The sequence below is a fragment of the Anomalospiza imberbis genome, chromosome 9, assembly GCF_031753505.1.
Source record: "Anomalospiza imberbis isolate Cuckoo-Finch-1a 21T00152 chromosome 9, ASM3175350v1, whole genome shotgun sequence".
NCBI classification, from domain to species: Eukaryota; Metazoa; Chordata; class Aves; order Passeriformes; family Viduidae; genus Anomalospiza; species Anomalospiza imberbis.
Genome location: NC_089689.1, coordinates 13,995,223 through 14,009,170, shown reverse-complemented (window position 1 = coordinate 14,009,170; position 13,948 = coordinate 13,995,223). Strand labels below are relative to the sequence as shown.

The window sequence follows — 13,948 nt, the reverse complement described above, 5'->3', positions numbered from 1 at the left end:
TCTGCCAAAAGATTAAGTGTCTCAGGGAATTGACTGAGAGCAGTTTGATGCATGGAGGATAAATGCAAGTGCCTTTAAAAAGCACTGCTAGATCACAAATCCTTGAAAAATTTGCTTCTTAAATACTTGCAAGGAAAAGTAATAGAAAAGGTTTTTCCTCTGCTTTGTTTTTCCCTCAGTTAAGTATTTTTTCATATATCAATGAGAATTTGTTGCCTCATTTTCAAGAACTGAAAAGCAAAACCTCATGAAAATGCTGAATTTAACCTTACAGCGAACCATGCAATTTTTGGCAGCTTTAATTTGCAATGTAAATTTTTTGTTAAATGAGTTTATTTCAAATGTAAAAAAAAAAAGAAAAAAAAAAAGAAAACTTTTCCACTAGCTGTACTTAAGAATAGTAAGAGAAAAATACTTCCATCTTTTATCATGTATTTTCACAGTTACTGGGATTGCTTCTCTGTTTTCTTCAAGCTTTTGCCTTAGTTTATTTGGAGCGATTTTTACAAGTTTCCTGTTGGTTTCTCTCTGCCATTTTTGTACAAACCACTTTGGGTAAGACTTCTACCACTGCAATAACACTTAGAGTTGTTTTTAGAGAAATGGTAGCTTCTTTCTCAGGTTTCTGAAAAAGCATTGCTATTTAACTCAGGTAGGGACAGTTCTGACTATGCCATTCTGGCTGCACTAGAGCTGGCAGCACTGTTGTGTCAGAAAATATGGGCGCTGCAGCTGTCCTGCAGCAGCAGTGACAAAAGGCAGAGGTGGTTTGTGTTGCACTGGTCAGCTGTCACCTTCACCGTGCTTACGGGTTCCTCATTCCTCATGTGGTCTTGGGAGCCCCAAATGGGCACCTGCAGTGACTTCTAGACTTCCTAGTGTCCTTTAATGCCTTCTGGAGGATATGCTTTTAACACCGCCTGCAGCTACGATCGAGGAGGTGGCAAAGGGGCTGGCATGGAGATGATGGTAAAAAGATACAGATGGATATTCCAAATTTACTTTTTTTCCAAATGTATGTCTACTCCTTTTCTGATTTGCCACTCGGCAAAACTGGTCTAAATGCACCATTTTATGTGTATTCACTAGTGGTCATTAAAACAACACCCAATTGAGGCTGTAATTATAGTGACTGGAAGGCAAAGGATACTGCTTTTGCAAATAACCCTGGGAAGATTAATCTAACCTATGTATGAAGGGTTGCAATCTGTTTGCCTTGTCAGGCAAAGTGGAAGATACTGGTGGCACAGTTGTTCTGTGACAGGATCTTAGAGCTGGTTTAATATAGGCTGACTAAAAAGTGAAACTTTTCTTTTTTAACTTTATTTGCCACATGTTGATAGGGAAGTATCCATTTAGAGAATATGGCTAAAATTCTATCAAATACTTCAATGCTTGAAGAAATAAAGAAAGAGGGGAAATAAGATCTTGACTTTCAATTTCATAATAATGCAATATGAAGGCCAGATTGTAACTGTAGATGTTCATTTCAAATTTAAATATTTAGCATTTTCAGTTGTCTGTGAATACATGAAAATTTATTACATTAAGATGGAATTTAGATCTTTGACATGAAGCTGATATTTTCACAGAGTGAAAAATATCAAGCTGACATTATACTGTCTCATTTGATGACTTCCAAATGTCAGAGTGCAGTAACTTATTCATAGGGACCACCATGTCTTGTGATAGTGTCAATTCAAAAGACATTTACATCGACTTTTTTATTTAAACAGGTAAAATGGAATATGCAGAGTGGCACAGGAGAAGTGGGAAAGACCAGGGCAAGGAAGTTCTTAATAATAGAGTTGAGGCACTTCTAAGGCTAATTTCCACCACAGCCTTCCTTCTGACAGCAGCCTGCTTGTGCTGCTCCCTCCCAGCATCTTCCTCCTCCCCTGCTCAGCCAGCTCATAGTTCTTGTCATTTCAACACAAGTTAGGGGGTTAGAAACAGCAGGATATACTCTCCTAAGAAGTAAACCCCCAGTCCTTGGTTTTAAAAGTGATTTTGTAATAATGGGACATACTGGATGAGTTTACCTGGGAGTTCATCGATGCCTATATAACTTAGATCTAAGTTAAAAGGTGCTTATATGGCTTGAGTTATAAGATAACATTATAGCCTGATGTAGCTATGTAACCTGATATCAATGTAACTTAAATAATGACTTTTTATATATCTATATAACCTGATATCTAGATAACCGGAGCCAGTTTTTTATACTTATATAACCTGATATAACTAACTTTTTATACTATGTAATAGCTAGTACATGGTTAACTAGTTGCTTAATGCTGAATAGACAAAAAAGAAGAAAAAACTCACCAGGTGGATAGCTTCAGAGATAGGTAAATGTAGTACTAATGAAAAACTGGCAAGTGCAAAGCCAGTTAGCCACAAATTAGAATTTAGAACTAGAATTTAGGCCGGTCAAGACCAAACAGACCAAGGAACACTGTAACTGCACACGCTCCAAAGACAAAGTTGAAAAGTTCAGGTGTGAAGAAGACCTTGGGAGCCTTCATCAAAGACCCCCAAATTGGGGCGGCACAAGCACAGTGCAAAAGAACGGTCTAATAACCACGAGATGATAGCACGTGTTACATTTAACACAGGTAACGTATGGCGCCTGTGTGATGAGGTGCTAGTGACACAGCAGGACTCGGCAGCGCTTGGTGTGTAAGTGTACCACAGCATTTATACAGGCGGGTCAGTCAGGGGGAGCTATCCCCTCACCACCAGCGCTGCTGGGAGCAAATACCTGCTCTGTACGCATCGGGCTGTGGGGATTTATTTCCAGCCTGTCTTTCAGACATCATAATGGTACTGTTGGCAGTGCACAGCCTCGGTGTGAGGGCTGGTAACGGGGTTGTGAAACCACAGTAGCTGATTATAAGAAATATTATTTTATATTCTAGTAACTCTTTGTGCAGGGCTGTGTGCGGCTGCGATCCAGGGGGTCGTGTACAGCCCGAGGCCGAGCCGGCTCTTCCTCCTGTGGGTCAGATCGTCGCACAGCGCTCCGCACCTTGGGGCAGGGACGGAGAGACAGGGTTCGGGCTCTCGGGGCACAGGGACACAGGGGCACAGGCCGGGCAGCGCGCCGCACGGCGCGGCCATTTTGTTCTCCTCCCCGCGGCGCGGGCCGGGCCGGCGGCGCCCCCTGGCGGTGCAGGCCCCGCGGCCGGCAGGGGGCGCGGCGGCGCGCGCCGGCGGCCATGTCGGAGCTGGCGCGGGAGGAGCTGTCGGCGCTCGCCGCCATCTACTGCGAGCCGGGCGCCTGCGAGGTGCTGGCGGCCTCAGGTGATGCGGCCGCGCTCTCTGCTCCCAGCCCGGGCTCTCCCGGCCCGACCGGGCCCCTGGAGGAAGCGCTCCGGGGCCGCTCACGGCGGGGCTCAGCCCCCGGGGCAGCACGGGCGCAGTCGCTCGCTGCTGTCGCTGGTCGCGTGTCCCCGCCCCCGGGTGTCTGTGCTGGCGGCCTCGCTGGCGGCGCGGAGCCCAGCGGGCCCTGCTCGGTTCTAGTCAGGGGCTGCTCGGGGCCCTGGGGCGAGCCAGGGGCAGCGCTGGGAACGGGCTGGCTGCTCTCTAGGCAAACAAGCAGGTGAAGCTTGTACGCGTTAACAAGACCAGGTGTTTGTCTGGTAATACTGAGTAGAGTACAGCTGTTGCGGTGCATGAGAAGCATTGGGTTATCGCTGTGTTTTTCTGGGGTAACCTGGGCTCTGTGGCGTGCCAGATGTTACTCCTGCTTCAGCAAGATGTGTACGGCTGTAGGTTTTACAGGGTACCGAGGCTCATGTGTCGTGTCTGCTGTGCGTGGGATGATCGGGTTTGTAGTACTTGCTCCCATCAGCTGCTGGATGCTGTAGACGAGGAGTGCAGGGAGTGTATAGATGCCTTCATGGTTTCTGTCCCAGCCAGGGTGGCCACTGATCAGAACATGGCATTAAGAGATGGCTTTTTCCAGTCTGTGCTGTATAGAGTTGTGAAGATGCCTCTTGAGCAAGGGAGAATAAATCTCAGTAGTTCCAGTGTACAATAGCAGCTCGGTCAGGCTTAAATGTCAGGTAGGATATGCAAATGTTGGTGTCTAGATCCAGGCCATTAGTAAATTTTGCTTAGTGCCTACCACAGATGTGACAACTCTTAGATATTTTCTGGAGAGAGATACACATGCACATGTACACACAGAGTATGCCTGTGTTGTGTACCACAGGTCCCTGGTGTCTGGGAGCTCTTGCAGAGTTCTGCCCAGCACAGTGACGGACAGGGAGCAGCTCCCTGCTGGTTGGACTGCAGTTAAGTCCTGGGGAATGCTGCTAAAGATGGATGTGGTGGCCTGCTGTCAGATTTTGTCTGCACATGTATGTATTCAGCCCTAAAGAACTGGGGTTGATAAGGAGACTTTTTTTTTTACTGTGAGGGTGACTAAGTGCTGAAGGCTGCTGGGAGAGATTGTGGAGTCTCCCTCCCTTGTGGAGATATTCAGAATATGTGGATATTGTCCTGGGTAGCTGTCCTGTTGTAGGTGACTGTGCTTGAGGGGAGAGGTTGGATGAAGGCATTAGTATCTGCAGGGAGCACAATTAACCACAGTAATCTAAAACCACCAAATTTGCATCTAGATACACATGACACACCTCCTGCTCCAGTGCAGGCATGTAATACTGCCATTTATTTTTTTAATTTGTTTTAGGGTTATATTTTTAAAATATGATTGATGAAATGTTTAAACTGAGCTTCATTTTTAAGTGAAAAATTCCAAGTATGTTATTTTGGGCATAGTTTGAAAAAGCAGTATCCAGGCTTATCAGATAATTAAGAAAAACGTGAGCATATCTGAACATTGCATATACACATCTGTTCCTCCAAATCTGTTGAGAAATGTAGGCACATTCTTCTCTGAGCTTCAGATATGGAAAAATGATTTTGTATTTATAAGTTACCAGAATCTAAAAGGTTTAAAACCCTTCCTGGACATAAAGTGAGGTGCCACAAGTGCACAATAGGAGTAGACTATTCTGTTTATATTGATGTTATGTGATCTTGGAGGCCCTTTAACCAGGCTCTGTTCATGATATGGTAGGATCAGGTATATTTGATTGGTTTACATAGTTTTCTACTGGAATTGAAAACATTATTTTACAATAATGATTATTGGTATTTTTCTTACTCTTGGAATTTACTTGTTGTAGCTGCAGCATCTCTAGTCAGTATACAATTAACTTGTGCTCCAGTCATTAGATTACATTTGCTTTATCTCTTCAAACCATATAAATTGTCATTGACAAAGGGTGCACAGACATAATTTCCAGGAAGACTGTTATGTTATGCAATCTCTAAGACATTAAGAGTAATTTGTGTGTAGATCCATGGGATCAAAAAGGAGGCCACTGGGGATTCATGGCTTTGAGGAATGTAAGAGAATGCTTTTACAGGTCTCTTGGTATGGTAAAAACTTTGGCTTTTTGGAATTTAACAATGAAGTATTCAGAATGTAAAATGTGTTTTTATCAAAACCAATGTGTGGATGAATTTAAATAAACTAATTACAGCGTATCTTTTTTACCTTACATATCTATTTGCAAAGATTAGTGTTACAGATAGAAATCCATAATTTAATTGTTAATCTCTTCTCTTGGTCTGTTCACCAAGCTTGCTATAAAAATATATTTAGATATTCTAAGCTTGTACGTTAGTAGGTGCCATTTTCTGAATTTAAAAATAGACTGCATGTGTTGCATAAAATGCCTTTGGGCAGGAGAGGAGGGGGATATCTGTCTGGTTGACATGGAACATAAGAAAAAATCTGAAGTATGCTAGAGCTAAATATACTGATAAGCATGCTGCTATGGGGGGAAATGAGTTAAAATGTATTGAGTTTAGTCTGATTAGCACATTAAATGCCAGCAGAACAGTCATACCCAGCCTTTTATTTCAGAAATAATCATCATGTTGCTGTGAAGACAACTCGGCCCTTGTAGCATGTGCAAACAAAGGAAATATTTCTTTGGAGCCAGGTTGCGCAGGGCGCCGGTGGTTTGCTCTTTGTTCTGCCAGTGTCTGCAGCGCTGGTGCAGAAAATGGACGCTGCAGGGCTTAAATAAACTTTAGATGCTGTAGCCCTGCAGAGGTTTTGAACTGACTCTTCTTTTTAAAAGTAAGTCTGAAGCAGATGTAAATGAGCATGGCTGGTCTTTTCTTGATGGCTCAGGATGATACACCTTGGGATGCGAGGCTGTTCTGCCTCCTTCAGATTAGTTCATTGCAAGGAAAGGTGTGAGATTTTTGCAGGTTTAAGAGTAAGATCACTGCAGCAAGAGGCCCTTGTCGGAGGGGCAGGGTCTATCCCTCTGTTGCTTCTGAGTTGGTGAGATCTGTTGTGACAAGCTAGTGGAAAAATCCTAGGAGGATTATCAGAAAGGTAACATGCTTTTCTGTCTCTGTAATTAATTAAGCTGGTTTTTCAACTTATATAGGCTGTGCATTTTTAAATCTCGTGGCAACATAGTTTAAAACAAAGTGATTCGCAGGCAGGATTTCAATAATGCTCGCCCCATTCAGGCAGATGCCAGCTGGCTGTGTACCAGGTGGGCTGCCCTGAGTGGGGGCAGCTGAGGGACATGGGCAGCAGCAGTGTCTGGTGCAGTGGCTGTGTGTGCAGACACCTCCGCGGTGGCCAGGAGGGTGCTGGGAGCCTCAGGGACATGCAAGGCAGGTTTGCTGCCTGTGCCTGTGATTATGTGTGCTGAGCCCAGCGTAATGGCAGAGGAGGTACTGCTGCTGGTGCCCAGGAAGAAACAGGGCAGCAGAAGACAGAAATTAGGAGTGGGAAGGCTTGAGGTCCTCCTTGGTAGCTACTGACCATGTGCAAGAGTCTTCTTCCGAGGCTGGTGTTTTTCTGAGGAATACATTTGTCTTGAAAGTAGCATGGAACCTTTGATAGGGACTTGGACGATAGAAGATAAACCCCTTTTGGCAGGAAATTACTCCTTTGGCATGTGGTGCCTATAAATATGGGCATAGTTAGGTGTAATTTCATTGAAGTCACTGGAATTGCATCTACTGCTTTCACCACTGGATTTGACTTGGAGACTTCTTCGTAGTACTGCTAGAATTTGGTTATTGGGTTTGGAGGGTTCGCTAATTTTATTTTGTGACTTCTCTGACCTTGAGAATTCTTTGTGTGACCCAGGAAGGAGGTTTGAAAACAAGCCCTTGGATAAGCTCTCTAAAGTACTTCTATCTGTCCAAGTCACTTTTAGGTTCTTTTACTTTTTTAAGGTTTCAGATATAAAATCATACATTTTATGTGAGAGGCACTTTGAGAAGTTGGTTAGTGGCATCAGTAATACTAATCAAACATAATTCATCTGACTGTCATGTAAAGGAAGGTAAGGTAGAGGGGGAAGAGTGCAAGTCACTTCAAAAGACCTGCTCTGAAACTCAGCTCTCCTCTAATCTGCCTTTCAAATCTGGCATCTCCTGCCCTCATAGAGTGAATCAACCTGACATTTTAGCAATTTTTGAAAGAAAAGGAGTGAAGTGTTTAGAATGCATCAAAGGGGTGAAGCAGAGAACATCTGAAGAAGATCATCTTTTGTCTGATTGATACCCTCTTACTTCATGGCAGAGAAGTGAAAATAGGTTAGGTCTTTGTCTGTGCTTTTCATTTTGTCAAGTTTTGTATTGTTTTTCTGTGAAACTTCTAGTTGAGAAGGCTTTATTTAATAAAATACTGTAAATAACTTTCATATTAAGCATCTTTGATTATATGATGTACTTTCATATTAAGCATCTTTGATTATATGATGTATCAGGATGATGTGGTCTTCAGCCTTTCCTGCTGCATGCTGAATGTATCCTTTTCACTCTGAAAATAATTCTGTTCTTCAGTAGACCTACAACAGATTTTGAGCAGCTATGAAGATATATAAGCATACCTTATTATGAGTACATGCATATTTATATATATAGTATCTAGGGTCAGGTGTCCAACAGAGATGGTTTCCTTATGTCAGTCCAACTGCTGTAGAGGAGTTGGCAGAAAAGATTTAAGTGTTTTTTTCTGTGCAAGTTGTAGGGGACAAAAAATCTGATTTCTTTTTTTCCAAGTCTCTGCTTAGTGTGGAACTACTTTTGAGTGATTGTCTTAAAAAATACCTGGTGCAAGTCTGTTTGCCTTGCGTTAGTATTGATGTTAGAAGTCTTACAGATTTCTTTAGGAGTAAATTCAGGGCTGTGCTGAGTCCATCTGGAAAAGTCACTATTTTCAGTTGTCCTTGCTTTTGCTGTTGAGCTGTGGAAGCCGAGTTATGTGTTTGAGAGAGACAATTCTTTATTACTGGCTTGTCTAGACTTTGAAAGAGCCAAAAGGTGTGAATGCTTTATAGAATGTGTTAATAACTTTCCTTCTACTATGTTATAGAAGTGTTTCATTTCAGGATTCCCTGCAGGTATAGCTTGAGCCATTGGTTGCAAGCCCCAACCCTGCAGAAAAAAAAAAATCACCCCCTCTTATTTTATAGGAAATGTCAATTATTTGAGTTGAATTGTTAAAGAAAACAACATGATTTAATGATATACATGTATTTCAACTTCAAGCAAGATATTAATGTTGGGGTTTTTTTTCTGTTTTCCAGAGATACATGGAATCTCATTTAGAATTCAAATCAGTGTGAGAGAAGTGCTGGATACAGATGTACATTTAAAGCTGTTATTTCATTTACCAGTCAATTACCCATCAACTCTACCGGATATTTCTGTTAGCTCAGAGCAGCTTACAAGGGCCCAGTGCATGGATGTGAAAGAGAAATTACTTGAACAAGCAAAGAAGCATCTTTCTGAACCCATGGTACACAATCTGATTCTTTGGGTACAGCAGCATCTTAAAGAAGTCATTAAGCAATCAGCAACAGTTTGCAATGAAAAAACTACTTTGTCAAAAGGAACAGAAGATGGTATCTGGATGCTCCTTTTGCATTTAGATCACATGAGAGCAAAGGCAAAATATGTGAAAACTGTGGAAAAATGGGCTTCAAATCTAAGGCTGACTGGAAGACTGATGTTCATGGGCAAGATAATATTGATTCTTCTTCAGGGTGACAGGAGCAGCATTAAGGTGCAGGAACAATGAATGCTGACTAGTTCTATCGATTTACCATTGAAACCTCTATGTCTGAATATTTTGTGTGTGTTTTTTCTAAGATTAACAATTTTGGAAGCAAATTGATCATTATGAGAGTAGGAAGACCCAGCAAATTTATTCTGTATTTAAGAAAAAGAAAGTGTTCTATTCTGTCTACAGTGATAGCTGTAGACCTGTGGCCTGTATTGCTTTGCTTTCCACTGGAATTATACCCCCATATCCCTTTGTTTCCTGACCTTAATATACCAAGATTCAGTTTCCCATTTTTCCCAATTGCCACAGGAAGTGGAAAACTTTTTGGTGAGGAATTAATAACAGGCATATTTCTAAATCATTACTGTCTCTTTCATTGACTTAAAACCATGTGGTACTCCTAGTGTATACCTGGGCTTTGAAATTCTTGTCTGTACGTACAAACTCCGACTGTCTTAGGTGGGTTTTTGTGGTGATGTTGGAGGAGAATGTTTTGGCTTTTCTAACTCGTGTTCTCTTAATCAGTTAGGCCTATTTAACTTAGAACTGATGAATAGAAGCAATTGTGCACTTTTTGGCATGGCACTTTCAAAGTTGGATTGCTATGTTCTGAAAAAAAGACTACATTTTGACTGAGCTTTTGCATTTTACTAAACTTTGGAAATACTAGGTGACATTTAATATTTTGGGATTTTTTTTGTCATTTAGGAGTACTTGATTCTTCAGAAAACTTCTAAAGTAGATGTGGACTCAAGTGGAAAGAAATGCAAAGAGAAAATGATGAGAGTACTGTGTGAGACAGAAGTACAGTCCCAGCATAAAAGGTATAATTTAGTACTGTTGTGGATAGAAAAGTAACAGAATCGATAATTACATTCTGACAAACCCAGACATATTCATGAGTTTCCCTTTTACAATGTAGGTTTCTGACGTTTGAAGTCAAAGAATACTCGGCACCGGAGGAGCTACAAAAGGAATTTGAAACTGCAGGACTTACAACTCTTTTCTCTGAGTTTGTGCCTCCTCTCTTAAAATAAAATTAGAAGAAACCACTGGACCTTTGACCAAAGCAGTAATTGACTGCAGATGCTGATGGAAGACAAAAGGACTAATGTGGCAAAACAATGTTGAAGCTTTTCTGCAAAAAATACCAGTAGTAGTCACCCTTTTGCAAGAAGAAGACAATGAATACATTAAGAACTCGTAATTTTTTGAGATTTATGTCAAAAAATAATGTGATGTTGGTTGTTATAATTGCATGGCAAGCATGAGGGACTGGGAAGAAATAATGCTAAAAAATAGTCTTATAGTCAGACTCTGTTTTATAGTCCCTGTTTTTCAATGTTCTGTTTCTTCTCTCTCATGGTAGAATTTGTCAATAATGGCCTGTGAGAATGCATGATTAATTTTGCTTTGGAAGACTGTATGAAGATATTTCCATAAAAAACATAGCAAAACCACATTAGAATATGTGAGGACAGCATATACTTAATGTCCCTTAGGAGTTCATCTGCTAATTTTTCATTCTCCCTTTATTGACTACAAATACTCGATAGTTGATTTGTAGAAAAAGCTCATGTCACTTGAGGCCTGAGAAAACTTAGAAGTGTCTTTTTGAATGTTAGTTTTTATTCTGAAATTTGTAAAAACATCCACATGGAGGATTTAAATTGATAAAAAGCTGAGGTAGAGCCAATTTAATACTTTCTTTGATAGTTTACAGATGTCTTTTTGCACTTTATCTGGTTTTACTGTCTGTGCAGCTTCAGTTATCTTGATTCAATTAAACTGTTGGAGCAGTATATATACAGACTTCAGTCTTCCATCTTTCAAGGCTTCTGCCAAGTTGTTTTTGTTTGTTTATTTGGGTTTTTTTGCATTGGTAACTGGCTTTGGCCAACCTGTAATTTTTTTATCAGTAGTTTGTGTTTTGCATCTGTATAGCATTACAAATTATATGCATAATTTTATGAGTTGTGCAAATTGTAGAAGTTCTGTTTACCTAGGGAAGATTGGATACTTATTTATTACAATTATTAATGTGTGTCCTTTAGTTTTTATTTTACCTGAAACCATTCTCTAACAAGACTAGATAGATTGTCCAGTAATAAAAATTTGGCAATCGTGATTTTCTTAGTAGCTAGCACTGCCTTTTGCCATTTCAATTGGCTTTAGCATGTAGCATATGCTTTACTGCTCTCTAATATTCAGTCTCAGAAGCCAAGTGTCTCATGTATTCTGTAATTAAAGAGATTTGATCAATTCAGTATAAACTAATTTATTTCCATTGTTCTGGGGGAAGACCAGTACTATTTGTTTAGTTCCGAAAGTGTGGTTTGGCAAATAATTACGTAAGATCTGATTTCCTGTTTCATGCTCAGACCATGAGATCATACCTCTTCCTTTATATGTTCTAGAAAAGCAACTAAAGCAGACTAAGGAAGAGTTTTATATTTTACTGTTTGAATTAGCAGCTGCATAAAAGGTTGCATATTGTTTGAAATTTTCTGAAGTTTTTCAGGAGTTTGGTGATTTTCCTAATACAGAGTGTCTCAAATATGTATGTTGCATGTTATTTTATGCACTGATGCAAATATACTGAGATAGTAGCAAAGTTCTTCTTAGTGAGTCTTTCATGTTTACCACATACAGTACTTCAGGCTCAGTAGAAAAGAGACTGGGTTGAACAGGTTTTACAAACCTGTTCTAGATTTTTTTGAAATTGCTTCCTGAGGGACAGGAAATCTAATTTTCTATCATTTTAAGTGCATGTGAAGATGAATTCTTACTTTTACAAAGAAGAATAAAACCAAAGTATCTTTAAAATATTAAAATCACATGTATTTTAAATTACAGTTTCCAGAATCGAGCTGTTCTCAGGTGTTGAAAAAATGTGTGTCAGTGCAGTATAAAGTTTTGAAAAGCTGCAGAGGGTCTCTCCTTATACTGTGTGATAGATCTGACAAATATCAAACTCAAGAAAAGGCCTATGCATGTACAGCATAAGAAAACACAGTATCTCTCTGCAAAACTAAATGCTGTAAGATTTTGCCAGATGCATTGTAAATCTGCTGATTTTAGGAATCAGGTTGAATGGCATTACCTACTCATGTGATCTCAAAATGTGTGTGACTTCAAAAATAATTGAGGCATAAGTTATTGTGATCACCTTTCTTGCAAGATTAGATGCAGACTTACTAAAGTTTTCCTCTCTACTAGAAAAGCCATTTGTGGTGTCAGTGGCTGCCAGTTGCACTTGAATATAAACCCATGTATTTTTTTTTTTTTAACTGCCTAAAGCCTTCTTGGTCAACTGGTTGGCCAGAGCTGGCATTCTGCAACAGCCAATTAAAAAGCAAAAGTTGCAAATGAGTAAGATGCAGCTCTCTCCTATGTGTGCTCATCTTCCTGCCAAATGAAGTTGTGGTGAGAAGCTGGACGATTTCTTTGTTTCAGGAGTTGGAAAATGCAGTTTATACAATGGATTTTTACCATAGTTGAATTTGTTATTCACTAGCTCACACTGGACAAATCCACAAGTTCACTGTAGGAAAGGACTGCAATTTATAGCTTGGTTTGATGTGCTTCAGGAGAATTACAAATCTGATCAGCTTGGTACAGTTCAGACAGCAGAGAACATGAAAACTGATGTCAGTCTGATTCTGTTAAAGCAAATGCTTTTGCCTACCTATCAATCAGTCACTTATTTTGAAGGGTAAGAGGATATCTTCTGTTCAGACAAGTAAACAATATTTTTAAAGGCTGTTCTTTTGGAAGGATTTTGCAGCTGTCTGTTAACTGATGGTTTGTTTGCATTCATTGTAATAAGAGATGAGCTAGCCTGTGAGCCTCTGGGGCACAGAAGTCATCAGAATGGGTCCTGTGGTGCATATTATGCCTTCCAAGGGAGCTGAGGCAGACACAGAAGAACAAAATGCACAGATACAGAAGAGCAAGAAGTGAGGAAAAAATGCATCATTGTGTAAAAAGTTAGTGAAGTTTTTGTAACTATTGGAATCTGACAATTCAGTTGCAAGGAAGAAGAAATCCACAAATTAAAGGTGATTTAGCAAATTAGAAGCTACCTTTCTTGTGGACATGGTGTTATAAATAGTTCTTCAAACAGCATGGTCAGTAAAACCTTGTTTCCTATGGCCTTGCTTGTTTCTAAGCTATAGTACACATGAAGCCTTCCCTGCAGGAAATACATTCCTGATGGTGTTCTCCCAGGTGGGTTCCCCTGGTATTGATTGTGCATAAATTGATTATTTCTTGCATAAATCTTTAAAGTATGAAAAGCATTTTATCACCTGTTACCTTCTTCATCAAAATCGTCGGTACTTGGTTTCTTTCAGGTTGTTAACCTCATTTTAATTGAAATTACTTAAATTCAAAAGTTCTAGGAAAACTCTGTAGTATAAATATGCTTGCTTCTGTATGGACAGCACAGATGTAAAACCATAGTTTCCTTTAAAAATCAGGCTAAAATGAAAGATGTTGCAATAGGAATGACAACTTGAAGAATCACATTTTTTAGGACAAAACAGAGGTTTGATTGGTCTTTTTGAATACCTTGGCTTATTAAGTATGAAGAAAAATCAAAATAGGTTGAGAAAATAAGAATGATCCAGAGGAGGGAAATAAATGAGGGATATCATCAGTATTGGGAATTCACCTGGTGTCAGTAATTCATTCCACCACCCCTGAATTTGTTATTTGATGTTACATGGAGGACAGGACACTGTAAGAACTCATATGTGAAAATCCTTGACACAATAAATTAAAAATAACTGAAAGTAGATTTGATTGTTTTGTGAATAAGGC

General features: G+C 40.0%; 1 protein-coding gene and 1 long non-coding RNA gene across 3 annotated transcripts; one reads left to right on the top strand and one right to left on the bottom strand.

Moving 5' to 3' along the window:
- Window positions 1-3,165: 3,165 nt before the first annotated feature.
- On the top strand, window positions 3,166-10,928 carry RWDD3 (RWD domain containing 3). Of its 2 annotated transcripts, none has more exons than XM_068199768.1 (4): window positions 3,166-3,306; window positions 8,646-9,124; window positions 9,833-9,948; window positions 10,047-10,928. In XM_068199768.1, exons 1-4 carry the CDS (start codon window positions 3,222-3,224, stop codon window positions 10,159-10,161), a joined length of 795 nt encoding a protein of 264 aa, XP_068055869.1. In that variant the 5' UTR covers window positions 3,166-3,221; the 3' UTR covers window positions 10,162-10,928. The 2 variants fall into 2 exon arrangements, with proteins under 2 accessions (XP_068055869.1, XP_068055870.1); XM_068199769.1 differs by lacking the exon at window positions 3,166-3,306 and adding an exon at window positions 4,048-4,070.
- Window positions 5,922-7,246, bottom strand: LOC137479354 (uncharacterized). The gene is made up of 2 exons (XR_011002187.1): window positions 6,869-7,246; window positions 5,922-6,093 (listed from the first exon to the last, which is right to left on the bottom strand). It is a non-coding gene; the product is annotated as an uncharacterized lncRNA (long non-coding RNA).
- Window positions 10,929-13,948: the final 3,020 nt, after the last annotated feature.